This window comes from Typopeltis vanoorti, chromosome 21 (genome assembly GCF_054136105.1).
Source record: "Typopeltis vanoorti isolate ZY-2024b chromosome 21, IOZ_Tvanoo_1.0, whole genome shotgun sequence".
NCBI lineage: Eukaryota > Metazoa > Arthropoda > Arachnida > Uropygi > Thelyphonidae > Typopeltis > Typopeltis vanoorti.
Genome location: NC_143569.1, coordinates 35237467 through 35258611, shown reverse-complemented (window position 1 = coordinate 35258611; position 21145 = coordinate 35237467). Strand labels below are relative to the sequence as shown.

At 33.1% G+C, this 21145-nt stretch overlaps 1 protein-coding gene across 1 annotated transcript in view; it reads right to left on the bottom strand.

The window, feature by feature from the left end:
- LOC150094736 (cell adhesion molecule Dscam1-like) overlaps positions 1–21145 on the bottom strand; it is a 298945-nt gene that overhangs the window by 221237 nt on the left and 56563 nt on the right. The window contains exons 4-8 of the mRNA XM_090411654.1: positions 13083–13364; positions 10165–10443; positions 8291–8497; positions 5336–5611; positions 830–1114 (exon numbers count right to left, since the gene is read on the bottom strand). Coding sequence (XP_090267780.1) covers positions 830–1114; positions 5336–5611; positions 8291–8497; positions 10165–10443; positions 13083–13364 — 1329 coding nt within the window. The remainder of the gene's footprint in view (positions 1–829; positions 1115–5335; positions 5612–8290; positions 8498–10164; positions 10444–13082; positions 13365–21145) is intronic.

Here is a 21145-nt window from a genome sequence, read left to right as displayed (position 1 = left end):
AACCTCCAACATTATGCCTATAATTCGACATTAAATGAAACAGTATAATGTTTAAAACGGAAATAGTACTTACCTTTACATTTGTTGAAGTTAAATTTTGCTGTACTTACTTTCCATTAGTTTCCCTAAATTATCAGTAAGCATCAGGAACCTTCAAGACCAACAAAGAAAAATCCAGTCCTTAAAAAAAAAAAAAAGCGTCAAGATTTATTTGCATTATATTAACATTTCATTCTAAAAATATTCGAGTACTGTGTTTCATATGAAAACTATTAGGCTTACCTTATAAAAAGCATTCGTTTTGATCCTTATAAACAGAATCCTTACATCGAATTTTCTCCGATATTCTGTAAAGTTAGCAATAAGCTTCTAAAAGAAATCACATTCCTCCGAGATTGAGGTAAGCATATCCAATTTCTAAACGCAGCACAGATAGCAATAAAATATAGTAATCCAACTACACTGCTAGATTTAGAAACAGACACTCCCATTTGTGTTTAATTATGATTTATTAATGCATAGCAAAAATGATCGTTTATTTAAATGAAACAAGTAGCTTGATTTATTTATTTTGGTGAGACCAAAACAAATCTATATCGAAAGATGTTTAAAAAAATCCCTTCAAGTTATGCCGTAGGATTCGAGAAATACCTATTTAATTAGTACAATGCTAATTTTATCACATTCATTGTCCTAATATTATATAATACATATATAATTAGTTTGACTGCTGAGTCAGTATTAAATCCATCACAATATTCGTTAAAGCGCAAAATTGAACTTGAGAGAACTTCGTTTGCTTAACATTGTCCCCAATTATTTTCCCTACCTTCTACAAAAAGAAATGCTGTAGTACTATCCATCCCGACAGCATTTGTCGCGATACAAGTGTAATTTCCTACGTCGTCAATTGCGATGTTGTTAATTGTGTACAACGATCGTTTCTCAAAAGTAGTTATTTTCACATTTCTTCTGTTAGTCACTCTTATTCCATTGTGTTGCCATTCAAAAGATGTGGGCAGGCTACCTCTCTTAATGCTACAAATGATGTCGAGGGGATCTCCCACACTACGTCCCGGAGGAATATGAAGTGGAAAAACGACAGGTACTTCATCTAGGGAGGGAAAAAAAATAATAATAACTTGCACGTAGTCATAAATGGAAACAAATTTTATATGTTAATGTACTAAATAAAACATCTAGATTTTATACTAATTCCAACATCTTATAGTGTATTCCGTGCAGAAGAGGCTTTTTATATTGAGATTGCCAGAGTACTTTATTACCTGAGTTAGAATGAAAATAAAAATTTAATCGTAGTGTATGATGTGTGTGGTCTATGGTTTCAGAATTTCTATCACTACCTTCACTTTCGAAATCTGAAGTGGAAAAATTCTGAAGTTGTCAACATAATGATAAATAAAACGGATTTCAGTGCCAAAAATTAAAAGGTTTAAGATTGAAAAATAATAATAATCATGCTTTGTAAACTGCAAATAAGCAGGGCATTTTCGTTGGAACAGCACTGCTTTTTAACATGCTCAGTCGATCTTTTGCAACATGTACACAATTGTACATGTGTGGACGCGATGTATGTACAAACAATTCGTTTGTACATATATCGCGTCCACATCGCTATTCGTATGTACATACATCGCTATAATAAACATACATCGCTATAATAAAATTTACAGAACTAGATTGTGATTCAAAAAATAGGGAGCGGATCGATCGATACCAACTCTTGGCAACAGTCTACTGGGAAAAGTCTGGTATGTGCGGATAACGTTAGTATTGAACGATGAGGAAGGTTAATATGAGACATCATCCGAGGGATGTCCATAGGTCGGTGTGAATAGTGCTGTGTCAATATAAACATTCTCCACTTTTAGATACTGGTCAACTTCGGAAACAATCGTGCAACTAAATGGCGTTCAAAAACAGCAGGATTACCTTATCGTAGACCAGGCTAATAATCCTCACCGAAGACTTATCGTGTCGACAGCAACAGCTTCCGAATCCACAATAATCTATGTTCAAAACATTTACATTTATCCAGCGAGTTACTATTGTTTCAGAACAGAATAGCAAATAGCTGATAAAAAGTTACTAGCGTAACTTTTATTTCAGACAGTGAATAATGCACAGAACAGAAGTAAATCAAACTACAAAATATGGCAAATAGTTTGAATATATTTACTAAAATAAAGAGCCAAAAGGCTTCAATTCGGCGATGCAAAATTATATAAATTAAGTGGATATTAAATTAACATAATTTCAGAGCCGAATACAGAAACTATAAAAGTTTCGTATTTGAAAGTTGACCAGAGAGCTTGCGGGAAATACACTCGCAGCCATATATATTTCTGCAAGCTCTGTGGTCAACTTTCAAATACGAAACTTTTAGTTTCTATATTTGGCTCTGAAATAATGTTGGTTTGAAGACATATTTAAGATTTACCCAGTTTTGCAAATAGCAAGCGATGGCAACTTCAATATGATGCAACGCCTTATCTTTGTGGACACATCCCAGCAAATGATTTGAAGAATGTTATATGGTAATATAATTGCTCATCTTACGATGATATTCAAAGATTGGATGCATGTTGCGGTTTAGGCTTAACACTGCTACTGACTGTTTTTTTTTTTTTTTCCTTCAGAGGGCGATATTATTTCAAGATAACCATGTACAGCTATCATTGTCCGAAAGCACATAAGCATTTTCGTAAATACATTTTTTTCGTAAAATGTATTTACGTAAAATTTCGTAAAACATTTAACAGCTTTACATATCTTTCTTGGAGATAAGTAAAGCCGAACTTTTTCGCCAGCTCGGTTCTGAAATTTAAATCCCATTGAACACATGAGGAATCACCTGGAGAGGTGTCCATTACCAGCATTAACTGCGGGAATTTTCTGCACACGAGCTGGAAACACTTCTTAAGCATTATCTTGCAAATCTGTAAGTGTCTGTGTGCTCCCATTAGTAACTAAAGGTGGGGAAAGCTGTATTTACAGTGGGAGGTGGTTGGATTTGGCATTAGTCCATTATACAAAAGCTGCATTTTAAATATATGTATTTTAGCTTCACATCTCACAGCTGTAATTCGACAATATACAATTACGAGAGAGAGAGAGAAAGAGTGTCCTATAAGTCTAACAAAATTTACTGTATTAGGGAATTTACCAATACTACTTTTTCTTAATATTGAACATACTATAGTGCATTAAGGTACTACATACTAGTACTACTATTTTCACTTAATATTTAACGAACTACTGTTCCTTAAAAAGAATGTTTGCAAGGCCTTCATTTTTAATGAGAGTAACAGAAAAAATCACAAACAGTACTACTTTTTTGAGAGTGGTGGGAGGGGAGAATTACCTGATTACTTTTCCCTTGACCCACTCTTTTGATTAGTTAAAATTACTTCTATTTTAAGTAATTTATTTCTAATAGAGCAAATCACTTTAAATAGAAGCAGAAAAGAAGAAATAAGATTATTACATTCCAGACAGAAAAATTTTGAAATGAAATTGATAAATCATTAACTCGTTAAGATAAAAGCAAATTGGATTTTACGATGGAAACATTGGTGCTAGTTGACGTTTCATACTATCATAAGTAATAATAAAAATAACGATGATTCAATCCCAAAATAAATCACAAATATTATAAACCATGTTAACTGAAAAATGCATTACTCCAAGTACAGTGGGAAACTGCGTTCGTGAATTGTAATGAAGCCGCTATGATCGATTAAATTAAATTTTTATTTTAAAGTCGGTAGAACAGACAATGTCTCACATGCATGCTCAAAATACTTTTTCTGTATGTTACATAAAATATATGTGTAAGCATCTGGAATTTTTGCAGTGCTGTATGTTTCCTACGTTTTAAAACAACTCATAAATCTGACTGAATACATATCACAGTAGTGAGCCGAGCAGTTGATTCCCTTTCCCTTAAGGATGTATACTTCTGATGAACAACAACAAATAAAATATGATTTTCATCACTGTATGGAATTTTTTATAGTGTACAAGCAGATAATAATAAAGAGTAAATTTAAAACTCTGCATCCTTTCTTAATGGAAATTAATGCACATAATACCCTTTCTTTAGAAAATTCCTACACAATGGATCCCTACCTAGAGAAGTCCTACGTATGCTACTGATATACTGTATATTTAATTTCACAATCATAATTTCTTACCTAGACTAATAACAATCGGCAGGGATGACGTGAACAACCAAATCACGGAGTGCATAAATTTCACCATTCCTTCCATAGTTAACAAAGCAGCGATTTCCTGCCAGTATTTGTTACCCTATAATTAAAAAAATACGACTGTCAAATTATTAAAGAAAGATACTTCATATTCATTCACATGCGAAAAACGGAAAGAAACACTCAACATACCTATTTCTTCTTAGATGAAACAACCATTGACTGGCAAAAATCTTTCAAATCAATCTCGGTATAGCATTGCAATTTCTAGCGATGATCTGAAACTGGACAGTTAACGCCCTCTTGTGGTAAAAAATATTTCATCGAATTCTTTAAGAAATAATTTTATATGGATGGCACGATTTAAAAATACAGTATACATTTTTTTAAGAGCGCCATATTTTCTAAATAATTTATAGCGTGCTTACGCCATCGGATATACTAGTTATATTTTTAACTGAGAATAGAGGAAAAATAAGCCGTCGAAGCATTTTTGCAATTATTAACGGTATTGTTGTCATGAATAGTTTAACTTGATATAAAGAAATTATACATTGTACGTCAAATTGTATAATTTCAAAGATCTAATCTCCACATTAGTTCACTATCATTGTGTATTATTGTACATGGCTGTGTATAATTTCATGAAAGATACAAGTTCAACATCAACTTTTGACTGAATAATCTATAATAATCAAATAAAAACAATGAACGTCTAAAATAAATCCAAAAAACAAATTTATTCATTCATTCTACGTAATAACAGAAGTTTCTGTAATGAAGCGGGTGGACTTCAGAGCATAAAGCTACGAGTCACGTATTTATAAAAAAATCTAGAAGCAATGAAAACAAAGTTTCCTGATTTCGAAAATGCCACAGCAATCAATTTCTTTATTCAAATCGGTTACTTCTAAATTATTAATTTGCTGATTGAGAAAAGACTGGAAAGTGAAAATATTTAAGGTACATATTCAGGTTTGTTTGTTTTTTCATTTTCAATGCATACAATTTTCATATATATATTTTAAGAAACTTCACAACACACACAGTCACATTTAATTGACTTAATGTAGATTATTAACTAACTTTCCCCACAATTTTACCTTCAACCAATAAAGTGGCAGAAACCATGTCAGTTCCAAATGAATTTGTTAAAACGCAAGTGTAATTTCCAATATCATGTACAGTTATGTTTTCAATAACTAAAACGGATCGACGACTTGATGTCTTGATACGGGAATCAGATGTTATTTCGTTGTTGTTTAGAAACCACTGAAATGAAGCAGGCAACGTTCCTCTTCTCAAGCTGCACATCAAATCAATGTTCTCGCCTAGTCTCAAATTGGGAGTAATCACAATAGGATGCCCACGAGGAGGTTCTGAGTAGAAAAAATAAAATATATTTATCAATCTGTTCTCAAATTCACATAAGAATAACATAATTTTCAGACAGAAATTTTCTCTCACACAAAAGGCCTGAATGGACGAATGGATAACGTCTCGGCTCTCCAACCAACAAACTATAAGTCTGAATACACCACTGCAACATGGATGCACTATACTTATTGGAAACGGACCAGCAGTGCAACTAGATCAATGCTTAAAAAAAAAAAAAAAAAACAGTAGAACCAATGAGCATAAAGATTCATCACCCAAAGTATAGGTTAGTTTGGTATATTCCCACATAATTAATCATCTTTCATTCTCTCACGTACGTTATTTTTAATTCACACATACACAATACTGACATGTTCAAGAGTACTAAATATATTAGATTTTTTTTGTGATTTTCATCTGTGAGAGGTTGTAAATTTATAGTACGTTAGTTCAATGGACAGGTTAACGATGTTTTTATTATTATTAATATTACATAGTCTGGAAACTCTGCTCTAGAGACTAAAAGGAGCTTTTCAAGCCAGACTTGAAAAAGTGGGACTATGGTCTGGGGGATGAAATTCATCTCACTTAATCACAGTCACATTCAGACTCGTGGCGAATTCGAACCAGCAGCCTGTTGGGGAAAAAAAAAAAAAAAAAAAAAAAAAAAAAAAAAAAAAAACGCGGGTACGTTAACCACCCGGCCAACCAGGCTGGCAATTATATTCATTTATTTTTATATTTGTATGCTTATATTTATAAACAATAATAAAATTCACTAAAAGTTTAAGAAAATCATTACCAGCAAATATAACTGCTAGAAAAAAACTTACTTTACGGACACAATCTAATAAAAAAAGGGGGAAAGAATTAATTTAAAGGGGGGGACAGAAGTAGCAAACATAATATAGAATGTGAAAATGCGAAAGTTAGAGAAGAAATCAAAAACGACAGAAAATACAATTTGAGAACAATTCATATCATAATAGAAAACAAAAAAATCTCTGAAAATGAACAAACAAGGGTTACACAGAAGAAAAAAATGGATTCTAAAATTGAAAAATAAACACGGAATAGTACAATACAATGGAGAAGAAATAATGAAAACGCGATTTTTATTGTGACCTATACACAGGTAGGGAAACAGACATAAGTCCTCCACTATATTTAAAATAAAAGTGGTATATTTAGCAGAATACATAAAATCAGGAGGTTAACAGTTTCATAAAGTCATATTGGATAGGTTCAATGATATTTTAACTACAGAAAAAATTCCAGTGCAGTGGTATAAAATCATTCATTATTTTATTGTATAAAAAATGGCAACAAATAGGATATCCATAACTAGAGGCTAATCACAGTTTGCTATCACAATTGTACAAAATGTTTACATCTATTATATTAAATAGAATCACGAGATTTTTGGATGATGCATAACCATAAGAACAAGCAGGATTCAGAGCAAGATTCTCCAAAAAAGATTAGTTAATAGTGCGGATATGGATATGTCCACAATGAATATAATCATGTGTTTGTAGATTAAAAAAAAAAAAAACTTTGATTCTCCATATCATTCAGAAATAATGCACAGCTTAAAACAACAAATGATCCCAGCAAAGTAATATATCAGATTATTAAAAACTGTATGTCCAAACTCAACAGAACTTCAGGCAAAGGAATTTGGTATTGGATTTGGGTGATATTGCTATATCACCCAAATTGTTTTCTGCTACATTAGAAGAAGTCTTGAAGAATTTCATGGGTAAAATGTAGAATTAACATCAACAGGAAAAAAAAAATCTCAAACGTTTTGCAGATGACATCGTTCTGGGGTCACATTAACTCTTATCTTATTAAGAAATCTTACTTCTGTTATCAAATAAAATTATGACTACCCAAAAATGATAATAGTCATAACAGGAAAATGCACATAAAACTTCCTGGCCATATTAAATATAAAGGATGCAAAGAAAATAACCATAGAACTGGATTGTCAAGCATTATCATATATATATAACACTAGTAAAAATTTTAATTTCTTCAAATGAGTAATAAATGACAAACATTTTAAAATTAGAGGAAATTGATAGAAAACTTACCATAATTTGTCATTAATGCACTGAAAAATTATTCTATTTTATTCTACATGTCATGTTTTATAATTGATTTAAACGAGCTTTTATTTTTATTTATTTATTTATTTTTTTTTTTGAATGAGATATTTGATTGGCCACTTACTGGCCAATGAAATATCTCATTCAAAAAATTAAATTTTTAGTTAGCTTCCTTTGAAAACAAAAGTAAATAGCAAATAGTTTTGTAAACTGTTCAACTGTGAGGAGTGGCATAAATTTTTCTGGAGTTTGCTTAAAAATATTTTTTGACCATTAGATTTGAAACATTTTAAAAAGAATTTCAGGTGTACATTATGGAATCTTAAAAAAAGTATACTTAAAATCAAATTACGGCAAATCATCTGTTAAAATTTATTCAAAATAAAGGTATTGCAATTATTACAAATATGACGTTTGAAACGAATGCAATTAAAACTATGTCAGGCTTAAAATGATCGAAGACGACTAACCAGAAAATTCGACTGTCGCTGAATCCATAACGCATAATCATTATACTATTAATAATAGAAATAATATTTTTTTTTTTTTTAAAAAAGGGACTCTTACCTGTAGTAGAAACTCCTGACTGTAGCAAAGAGGCCATAAACAGTATCAACCACGGCAATCCGATCTTCATTTTTCTGCTCATCATTGCAGTGGTCAGAGTGAAACTGAGGATATTATGATGTACATAATTTGTACGTAACGGTGCACTGAAAATTGGGATCTCCGTCTTCTCTGAGAAAGAGATGGAAACAATGAACGATGACTGTACTATGGGATAATAATAATAAAAACATTCACAGCAAACTGAGAATGGTGTGAATTCGTACGACAGTGTAATTCCGCACTACTAGCGCCACATCACGGATAATGACGTATTTACCAAAAATTCATTTCCACTGTGCTCCAAATGCTACTTTGCAACCGCTTTATTTCTGAAGGTGGTGGTGGTGGGGGGAAACCTAACAACTACACGTTAATAAAATGCATTTATGCTAAAAGCTAAACCATTAATAAAACAATTTTTATAAGAAAAACAAAACCGTGTTAATCATTACTTGTGGACGGGAAAATATGCATTTATCTGTTCAAATATTCAAAATTTTGGAACAAAGGTTTGAACAAAGTGGCTGAAATATTCAGAAGATAGCAATTAGAAGTCAGGGCATGCCTTATTGTTAAAGCCTAAATAGACTGTGGATAGTAATTATTGCAAAATAGACATTTCTATTTTACTAATTTCTGATAAGATACACAGTTATTCCTCTAGGCTGGCAACTAGATTTAAATAAAGCTATATCACTAGCTCTCTGACACAGAACAGAATTCCAATTTATTACTAATTATTGAAAACAACTTATGGTACTGGCGGGATGGAAATATCTCTTGCTCGGAATAATATACAAGTCTTTGGGTATGCTCCAAGGAGTGAACTTTTGTGTTCATCTACAGATATGTTTCTTGACATTTTATTTTATTTTTATACTAATATTGAAATATTTTGCAGTTGAAACTGTTGAGAGAACTACTATTGTGTGTTAATTGGGAAGAATTATTAATTCTTCCCAATTACTTAAACAGTAACATTCAAGGAATGTTACTGTTTAAGTAATTCGATACTTTCTCAATTAATACTCTAGAATATCATCTAACCATAAATTTTACAAATTCTATTACAAAATTTCTAACGGATATTCTTTTCATTTCACAGCGCATCAGCCTATGTTCTCATCCAACGACCCTGTTCCCCACGCCTGGCGGCTCCATCATGTGTCATCTATCAACCAAGAATCAAAAACAAGCTTTCAGGTCTAACACTTGTCACTACCGCCGTGCTTATATCTTACTTTATTCTGGTTCCGCCACATCAGAGACACATTCACACCCCACTCGCTATTTTAGTCCGTTGCGTATATTTTCTGTCCGAAGTGTGTTTTCTTAGATGGAACGCTGCTACTTCGTTATGAGAATGGCCTAGATTCGAATCCAAATCTCTTTCAAAGAGGAGGCAAAAATCACGTTATTCTTCTGATCTGGCTACAAGGAAAATCACTATTCCCCCTTGTAGAATGATTGTAAATCGCAATTATTCTTCATTCTCGTCCCGAACAATACTTCATTGTAGCTGTCCTGTTGAAAATAGTTTATAGACATTTTAAAAAGATTATTCTAAGTAGGCTTTATGAGTTTTTATAAACCTGAACTATATTTCCATTAAAGGCCGCTTTTCGAACTCTGAAAGAAAAGCTTTTACAAACGAATAATTATTCAGAAAGTCGCAGATCTGGAACTCGGCATTCTCTATAAATCTGAAATACAGATATTAGAATAATAAAAATGTACTTTACTGGAAAAAAAAAATTACATTTTTAAACATAACTCGATTTTCCAATATTTTATTTCACTAAAATAAAAACAAACTAAATTATTAAGCTCACCGTCTACCAGAAGCAAACCACTAGCACTACCAGTTCCTGCAGCATTTGTCACTAAACATGTATAATTACCAATATCTTCGACTTGTATTTTATCAATGGCGTAAACAGATCGTCTTCCTATCGTGGTTATTCTGGCTTCAGAAAGTTCGTGGTCATTTTTATACCACTGAAATGTTACCGGTATGTTACCACTTTTAAGACTGCAAAATATTTCTGTGCTGTCTCCTAGGTTTAGATCACTATGTATTAATAGCTGATGAACAATGGGAGGAGATTTATCTGCAAGGCAATTATAAAGCAACGTTTTATATATATCCAGGGGGAAAAAAAAAAAAAAAAAAGAAAAAAAGCGATCTCTAGCAACAAGCGTCTGATCTATGATTTTATGGTTTATTTATTTTTACTTTTATATTTGTTTTTTATCTGGAAACAAATTAATTAAAAATGAACGTTTTTATATGTATCCAAGAAAACAAAAATCCCTAACAAATCATAGGCATACCGAGAGATAAACAAAGCAAGCGATCTCCAGCACTACGTTCTAATATATGATTTTAGGATATTTTTTTTACCCATTTCATCATTAATTTTCATCATTATAATCAAAACGAATAGGAAAATTCACTTATAAGCGCACGAAAAACTCACTTTAAATTAATGCCAGCCAATAAAATGCATAAAATTGTATTCTATGATTTGTGAATAAAACCCCATACTAAATTGACGAGATCGTTTTTTATAACTAAAACAGAAATAATATTTATAAATGTGATATTCAAAATACAATAAAAGATGACTTATTAGAAAATAAGAGAGTTAAGCACGGAGAACACAAAGAATTAATTACAATTGCACATACAAAGAAGTAAAACTGTAACAGTTAACGAGTAAGATTTTTTTTATTTTTATTTCATACGATTTTGCATAAAGCGTTTTCTAGTAGAGAAAACATCTTCTCTTAACTTAAAATATTCTAGGTATTATACTGGCAAAGGTTCCTTTTTATATTTCAATATTTTCAGAATATAAGAAAGAAAAAAAAACCTCATATTAAGATTCTTTACTGTGCGTCTGTATATATGATTACAATAAGTAACCGTTACAATAATATTACTATTAGGTCTTTCTTATCTTTCTTTCTTTCTTATTCACTCACCATATGAAGATTGAAGAAAGGATGTAAACATCAATAACAGCAATCAGAGATTGCAGGTGGTATGTAGATAAGTCACTGACTCAAACAGCTGTTTGAGTGCACAGCGACATTTGTAAATGAGGAGAATGAAACGTTTAGATGACGGTAGAGAGTGGCTATTTAATGGTGTGCAGACGAACTATGTATTAGTTCAATTAGTATAACTCGTGGAATGAGAATGTGATCGGAATGTTGCATTCAAGAAATTAACATTGAAATGGCAAGTTTCTTCAATCCAAGGGGGAAAACTGTTCTAATTAATTACGGAAAGTAGAGGATTATTTTTACAGAAGCAAAATTACAATCATTGTTAAAAGAATGAATTTTAATTGCCCAAAATTGCACATAAAATTTTCCTAATAAATTTTGATCACTTTGCATTTCACTCATTTATTATACCTTACAGAAATTTTAAAATAAAAATAAAGCTTATTCTTAAGACTATTATAAAATCCCAAACGTCAATCTATAGATTATATCTCATCGAACCACAGAGCATGTTTTAAACACAGCCCCATGTTTTTCGTAAGGTGCACAAAATACATCTCCCCTCCTATTTTGGTTTAATTTAGGCAAGTTAAAGCACAATTAAGAAAACATCTTTTTTGATTTTCAAATAATTTCCTGCTTGTTTTTTTTTTCTTTTTATTCATATTATCTATTTCTTAACTAAATTTCTTTCATTAGGACTATTTACTGATAAATAAAATGGCCAAGAATATTGATATGAATCTATTCGTATTATATATATCATGCTATTAATTTTAATAATAAAGATTCTTATTATTATATCCTTAAGCAGTCATATATCGATTTATTAATTAAATTAATTTATCGACAAAAAATTGAGATGTTTTTAATAATTCCAATAACAAGGATAAATTTGTCTAATTAATAAAAAAGATGAAAATAAATATTACCTGTGCCTGACCAGGACTGATAAATTTCCATTGTGAATACTGCTAGGAATAAGTATTCACGTACACAAAAGGCCATATTCTACCTCTCTAACGAAGTTCCAAGGAGATACTGTGTTGTCTTTAAATCTGCAGTTCAGGGGTCGATATCCTATTATTCTCTTCCAATAGACATTTATATTTAATATATTAGAAATAATAGACTAGCGTTTACTAAGGAAGTGACTGAAGTACATACAACATAGTGCAAAAAACATTTGGTGTCAATTATGTACCGTATGCAGCGCCACACAGTGTACAAAGATCGAAATGATAGCGATAATGAAACTTGTTTTTTCAGAATTGTCAAAAAATTTTGGTAGCCAGCAAATATATTTTTAAAACACTAAACAGAGAATAATGAGCGGATTAAACACACAAGTATGAATTACAAAAAGAACAGATTTTGGTGGTTGAATGGCTTGCACAGGCCCACGTGTTAAAATAAGATAACAGTCAAAGAAAAATATAATATACTGATTTATTTAGACAAAATTCCCTTTCAAATAAAAATAACATTAATGTCATTGTTTTTCAAAACTATTTTTCATGAACTAAATAATAATTCGTTGGTTATATTAATGTTATGAAATGACAAACTGTTCTAGACCATACTGATATTGATGAGAGAACCAACACGTGTAACCAAATATATTTTATTATTCAAAAGAAAATCTATAACATCCATATATTAAAATCAATAACATATGACGAAGATAATGTAATTTTTTGTTTAACTAGGAACATGTCAGAAAGAAGTCACCAACCTTCCACAACCATTAAGGCTGATGAAGAGTCAACGCCTGCTGCATTTCTCGCCACACACGTGTAGTTTCCTATATCCTCTGTCTCTATGCTTTCAATTACATATATAGATCCACGAGGAATTTCAGTTATTTTGATACCATTACCGTGAGTGATTTTTACTCCACTTCTGTACCAATGGAAGTTAGCGGGCAAACTTCCCCTCTTGAGACTACAAGAAATCTGAACTGTGTCAGAAATGTGAAGTTCAGAAGGTATGTATAAAGGATGTAGTAATGGAGGCTCTAAAATATTAAATGAAATTAAATAAATATATATAATTTGTTAAAATATAGTTAAACATTAATAAACTATATTTATGGTTATTTATTTTAAAAGTGCTACTGAAAATATTTCACTTAAATTGCGTATAAATGATTAATTGTAAGAATAAAATAACTGGTAATACAATCCGTTTACAAATATTTTGCAGTTAACCGCATTACAGAGCGCAGAAAGCTGTTAATATTCGGTGATGAACATTAAATTAAACATTGATAATTAATATTAGAAAGTAATGGCATGTTTAACCACAAAGTTAACCACTTAAGTTTATTTAGTAATAAAATATCTACTTGTTTAAACATACTGGAATAATTTTATTAGTTAAATCGTTATAGCTGCGATAAATGTTTAACCACAAAGTTAATCACATAAGTTTATTTAGTAATAAAATATCTACTTGTTTAAACACACTGGATTTCCTTACGTTCTAATTTTAGATATATATGAAAATTTAAAAGACATTTATTGTTATTTATACGGAGCTTAATATTTATATTAAATAAAAAGTATTACTATATCATTCTCCAGTGCCCTATGACTCATAGCGGATAACCTTAACCTAAATATTAAATAGACGTGAAGCCTGACAGTGAATTCATTCAGCCTATCAGTCACAATAGCTTCTTACCTATCCCCCCCCCCTTCCTCTCTGATTTCCCATACTATCATACTTCCTTTACGCACCCCCCCACTCATCCTATCGACACTAGTTCCAACCAAGTGCTAATTCTAAAATGATTCAAAAACACAATTAACAGAGGATCAAGATACCTCGCTTTCCAGCAAGATGTAAAAAAAAAAGTATATTCTGTAGAATACATTACTGATATTCACACTAACAATGAACGGCTTGAAGTTTTTAATATTTTAATATCGAGCTTCAATTTGCGAAATATGCAATCCTTAAATACTTTTCACTACGGAAGGTTGCCATATGTGAGGTGCAAAAGGTGGATTTTAGTGTTTACCAATTTTTAAAACAATTGTTTTTATGTCCAGTAAAATGCAGCAGAATCTTGATTTTTAAAAAAGCTTTAATTCATGACGTCTCTCAACTGTGTTTGAGATAAAGTGGTGTAAATGAACAAAAATAACTTAAATTAGTCATTTTAATTTGAACGACTAAAAAGAGAAAATTAATAAAAATTCAAGCATTGTATGCCAAACACAAAATCTTAGTCATGCATGATCTTGCTACATTTTTTCTGTCAATTCCTAAGGAAACTATTTACTTTTCCTGGGAACTTACATCCGAAATTTAAATAAGGAATTAATTTATAAGATTAGCAATCATGCAAATATATTTATGAAAACATCAAACAGCATTAAAAGGGTAATTTCTGATATAAGGTTCCTGAATAAAATATATTTCTCTTGAATATTTCCTTTTTAACAAAGAATAATTCAATATAAATAACAAGCATGTAACTTGCCTATATCGGAGAAAGAAAATGATAACGACAAGAACATGAAAAAGGCATACAGGAACCATTTAGTAATCTCCATCTTTACAACTAGCGAATTTGGAGAAGTGGTGCACTGTGGTATAGTTTTGTAGAAATCTTTCTAAAATATTCAAAGCGATAACTATTGTAATCTCCAATATTTCAAGCTGAATTTATAATGCGATTAATACACCAAGGAAAGCCTGCATTTTATCATCCCATACACTAGCGATACACTCGTAATTGCATCCTTCTCCATGTCTCTAGTAGCGCATACCTATATCAAAATTCCAAACTGGACATACCCAGCGCCATACAGTGGCAAGGCATTATACTAATATCTGGAATTAAACAGTAGAGAAATTCTGGTGGAAAACTAAATATTTCGAGAATTTTAAAAATAAATTTTAAACAAATAAAAGAATGTTAAGAATATTCACAGAATAATCTTTCTTTTGAAAAACAAGGAATATACTGTTTAATATGAGACTATCATAACAGTTTTCAAATGAAATAATTTGCAATAACTAAGCTGTCTGTGGTCAAGTGTTAATGCATGGCGTAGATTTGAATTTCCACTCAGCTACAAATAAGTGGTCAGCGCTTTGTTGGTGATTATAAGAGTGGAGGCATTTGTAATAAGTAACACTGGTTTCCTTAGAGCTACTGGTTCGAAATTACGGTACACCAAAAATTTACAATGATAAAGAAGGTGGCATATTAGTTAATGTCGGATAATTTTCAGTTCTCGTGTTTACATTATTAGTTTGTGCAAAAGTTCAATTATATTGATGATATATGTGTGATCAGACATTCCTAGGATAAATGAAGTCATTAAAGTGGTGAGTAAAGTCAGTAATGCGGTGTCATTTTTCACTGATTGGAGTTTCGTATACGCGTCCAGTTAGGCCTAATTTACACGTATATGACTACAATTGTATTGCTGGTAAAGCGATAACAATTTAGGTGCTGTTTCATTTTTCCAACTTGTTATTGGTTAACTTTTAAAAAAAAATTGTCACTAGATTATGAAGATGGAAGCTCAGCAGATCTATATAAGAAGGAATAATCACCATGTCAATGTACTAACTACTTTTAATGAATTACTTTTTACTGAAACTTTTGTAGATGTGACTTTAGTATGTGAAGGTAAGAGACTTCAAGCACACAAAATAGCGTTATCTGCCTGCAATTCTTACTTTTATGGCATTTTTCTTGAAAACTCTTGTAAACATCCAGTTTTTATTCTCAAAGATATAAAATATATGATTTAAAAATGATAATAGATTTCATGTACAAGGGAAGTGATCATTTCGCAGGACCAACTTGCTACACTCTTAGTGCTGCTAAAAGTGAATGTTGAGATCTGTACAGAAGTTGCATAGCGGGATACTTCCAGTATTGATATTCAGGAGAAGAGTGAACATCACTCAAGTAATCAGGCCTTGTTACTTGCTGAGGTGCAATCGAAAAAACGCAGCACAGAATTGCCACCAGTAAATAAGAAGAAAAGAGGAAGACCTCGGAGTAGATATCTTCGTGGTTCTAACGGTAATGGCATGAAGGCCAATGTGTCATCAAAAGTAAATGAATTAGACACACCGGACGATACCAACAGGTTAATAAATTCGTTCACGGGTGAAGGAAGGGTAGAACTGTCAGGAACTGATTATCCATTAAATGACATTTCTGTTTCTAACTCAAATATATATCCTAGTCCAACTCAGAACTCATTTCCATCTATACAGAGTTCAGTGTTGGTAAAAGGATCACAACAAAGTGAAGATACAGTAATAGAAATTGAGGAATCATAGGCAGTGACAACATCTTTTGACACTTTGCTCCAAGATCCAATGTCATTCCCAGTAATGAATACAATGCCTATTCTTAATACTGTTGAGTTAATTGAAACTCACTCAAATAACATAGAATCAGGGCTAAGTACAGATAGCCAAATATTAGTTCCTTGTTCTGTATCACCTGAATTATATACTTTTCAAGTTGCACAAAGTATGATAAAAGACATTGAACCTGGTGTCTCACTCTTATTACCTGGAGCTGCAGTTTCACCTTGTGTCAGTTCTTCACATCAAGATAGTAGATCCATGATGATGATGTCTTGGGATACATCCAGGCCTACTGCTCTTACGCCAAACATTCATAAAATACATGATCAGCAGCTTTCATTACAGGATCAAAATGTCGCTCAAGAGAAGGAAAATGGGTCAGTTAATTATCCTTGGATATCCTCGTCAGAACATCAGTGTGAATACTGCTGTAGATGCTCCGCGACAAAAAATATCCAAAGACATAATATGAACTACATGAAAATGTCAGACAGGAATATATATTGGATGCAGACATGAAAGCAGAGTGATGATGAGGCAAGAGATGAACTGCATGCGAAATGAAATGAAAAGAATTACAGACATACATGGAAGAGTGAAAAAGAGTAGAAGGAAAGATGGCCATGCGAAAGATATATCGAATGATTCGAGAGTGGCTCTCTATGGAGATTCCATTATTAGAGGTGTGGTGAATGACAAGATGCATAAGGTTTGTTTTCCTGGTGGTGGAATGGAGAGAGTGATTGAAGCGTTGGACATGAGGAATAAGACAGCACAAGAGTTGGTGGTTGTAGTAGGAACAAGAGTTGGTGGTTGTAGTAGGAACAAATGATTTGGATGGGAACAAGGAAAATGCCAGATTGGATATAAGGAGAGTAAATGATAACAGTGTGGTAGGAAAAGTAGTCAGTATGTTGCCAAGGTATGATAGTGATGAATTGAGGAGGCGAGCAAAGATTATGAATGATATGTTAGCGCGGTTATGTGAGGAGAACGGAATGCATTTTGTGAATGCGTGGGAGGAATTTGAGGAACGGATGGAATTGTATAAAGAAGATGGGCTGCATTTACAAGGTTTTGGTATGAGTCGGCTGGAGAGATTATTACTGGCAGGAGAAGTAATGAATATATCTGAGGTGGTGCGAAGTGATATGAAAGAGCAAAAAAGCAGCAGGGTAGGGAGAGATATTTGTTCACTTGCAAATGGGGAGGTGAATATTATGAATGAAGTAAATGAGAGGATGGAGGTACAACACAAACAGGGAAACGGGGAGAGTCGGGGTGGACAAGGAGACACTTTATGAAACATATGGGTGCTGAATTCAGAGGTGAATGTGTAGGCAGGCAAACACAGATTGAGATGGCCTGGGATGGATGGGGAGAGTTTAAGTGTGAGGAAAGTTGTAGAATTGGTGGTAATATAGAGGAAGTGACTGGGGAAGGTATTGAAGAGTCACATCGTAGGAGTGACATTCGTAGGACTTGTAGAAACAGCAATGATTTATTATGTTTATTCACTAATGCTAGAAGTATTCGAAATAAGGGGAACGAAATTGTTGCTTTGCTTGAGTCTATTTGCCCCAAAATTGTTGGTATAAGTGAGACGTGGTTAAATGACGATGACACCCTGACAGGAATAGAGATGAACGGATATGATATTTTTCCTGAAGATAGACAAGGAAGAAAGGGGGGAGGAGGAGGACTGTCAATGATAGCAAATGAGTTGTGCCCATCTAAGGTGGATTTGCAAGGTGCAAATAGTGGTCAGGGTTTTGAGGCAGTATGGTGTGAGGTAGAAGTAAACAGGATGAAATATTTAGTTGGGTGTTGCTATAGACCTGGTAATATGGAGGGTAATGAGAAGGAAATGTATAGACAAATTGGCCTAGCTAGCAAGAAATGAGTTATCATTATGGGCGACTTTAATTATGGTAATATAGACTGTAAGCAAGAGACTGCATCTGGGGATAAAGAAAATGAATTTTTGGAGTTTTTGCAAGATAATTACCTTAGGCAGCACGTAACGGAGGGTACAGGAGGATCAAGAGTATTGGATTTGATCATCTCATCAGATGATGTTATTATAAATGAGGTGTCAAATCTTCCACCAGTTGGTGAGAGTGACCACGAGGTGATCACTTGCAGAGTGACCAGTCATTCGAGGATGTCTGTTAGAAAGGGATATACAGTATGTGGAATTATAAGACTGGTAATTACGAAAAGCTCAGGAAACAGCTTGCGATTATAAATTGGAAAGAGGAACTGGATGGAAAGGATATCAATGCTGCTTGGGTCATACTCAAGAACTATTTGGTGGAGGCAATATCAGAGTGTATTCCAAAGGTTAAGAGGGTAAATAGAGAGATGTAAAATGGATGAATCAAGAGATAAGGTATGCTATCTGGAAGAAATACAAAATGAGTTTTTATAACAATCAGTTGCATGAGAAGTACAAAGAGCAGGCGAGGAAGGTGACTAGCTTGATAAGGGTAGCAAAAATGCAGTATGAGCAGCAGTTAGCTAAAGCGGCCAAAAAAAATCTTAAGGAGTTTTTTCTACGTCGCCAGTAGAAGAAAGAATGATTATGCTAGGATGGGATTGATTGGTGAAAACGGAGGAATGACAACCGCTGCGGAGGATATAGTTCAGATATTTAGTGAGCAATTTCTAAAAGTATTTCATTCTTGTGAATGTGGCATCATGCATAACTTGAAAGCAGTGACAAAGGAGGAGGAGGAGGAAATGTTAGTAAGTGAACAGGAGGTTTATGAGGAATTGAATAGACTTGATATAAATAAGGCTGTGGGACTTGATGCTATTTCACCACGTTTTGAGAGAATGCGCCAGAGAGCTAACAACAGCTTTTGCATATCTTTTCAGCATGAGTCTCTCACTGGTACAAGTTCCAAAAGAGTGGAAAGAGGGTAAAATTGTTCCAATTCATAAGGGAGGTGATAAGAGTAAGGCTTTGAATTATAGACCAGTCTGTGTGTCTGGAATTGTGGTCAAGGTATTAGAGAAGTTAGTTAGGAATAAGATTCAGAATTGGGTTGACAACAGAAAAACACTCTTTGGCGGCCAGCATGGATTTACTAAAGGAAGATCGTGCTTTAGCAATCTGCTTACTTTTTATAATAAAGTGACAAATGCGTTGGATGACGGTGTTGCATATACAGTGGTATATTTAGATTTTGCAAAGGCGTTTGATAAATTGCCACATGACCAGATGGTAATTAAATTGGAACAGATGGAGCTGAACAGTAGATTGGTTCTCTGGATAGATTAGCTGTTTGATAGGTATCAGCGAGTTGTCTATGGAGGAGCGATATCCCAGAATAGGAAAGTTACTAGTGGTGTACCTCAAGAGTCTGTTTTGGGTCCATTGCTGTTTAATTTGTATGTAAATGATATTTGGAGAGGTCTGAATGGTGATATGCAGTTGTTTGCAGATGATGAAAAGTTGGGGAGAACTATCAGGAGTAGCGTGGATTCTGTAGCTTTGCAAGAGGACTTGAATACACTGGCTGAATGGGTAAATGAGTGGGGATGTCAATTCAATGTTTCAAAGTGTAAGGTTTTGAAATTTGGGAAGCAGAGATAGGATGTAAAGTACACAATCGGTGCAAATATCTTGGAAGAGGTAGAGGAAATGAGAGATCTGGGAGTGATTGTAGACAAGGACCTAAAATTTCGAGGGCATGTTACTAAAATAGTGAAGACAACACAGCCGATAATGGGAATGATGTGGAGGACATTGACTTGTAGAAGTAAGGATATTATGATTCCATTGTATAAGGCTTTGATCATGCCACATATGGATTACTGTGCACAGATCTGGTCACCTGGTTTTCAAAAAGATGAAATTGGAAAAATTTCAGAGGCGATTGACTAAGGTGGTTTCTGGTCTCTGGAATGTAGAGTATGAAGACAGATTGACAAAATGCAATTTGCAGAAATTGGTGGATAGGAGGAGGATGGGGGGGGGATATGATTGAGATATATAAGCTGTTAACAGGTCATTACCAGATTAATGTCGGAGAGGTTTTGCACAGAATGGGTGAGGATAGCAGGAGAACAAGAGGTCATCCCTGGAAGCTGTATAAGGATAAGGAGGGTGTGAGCAAGTGAGGAGTAGGTTTTTTGCATGGAGAGTGGCTGGAATGCACTGCCCAAGAGTGTGGTGAGTGCAGAGATAGTGAATATATTTAAGGCACGGTATGATAAACTGTGTGTATAACAGTGGACCTCCCACAATGAGTCTTTGACTCCATGGAAGTTTTTATATTAATAATAACTAGTGAGCAGCATAAAGCATTAGCTTGGATAATTTACTAACCACCTCCCTAGGTGTTAATTTTATTAAGATAAACATAATCGTTGCATTATCCAAGTCTACAGAAAAAGCAATAAAGTTATCTTCATAAAATAAAACAGGGATAACAGTGACAA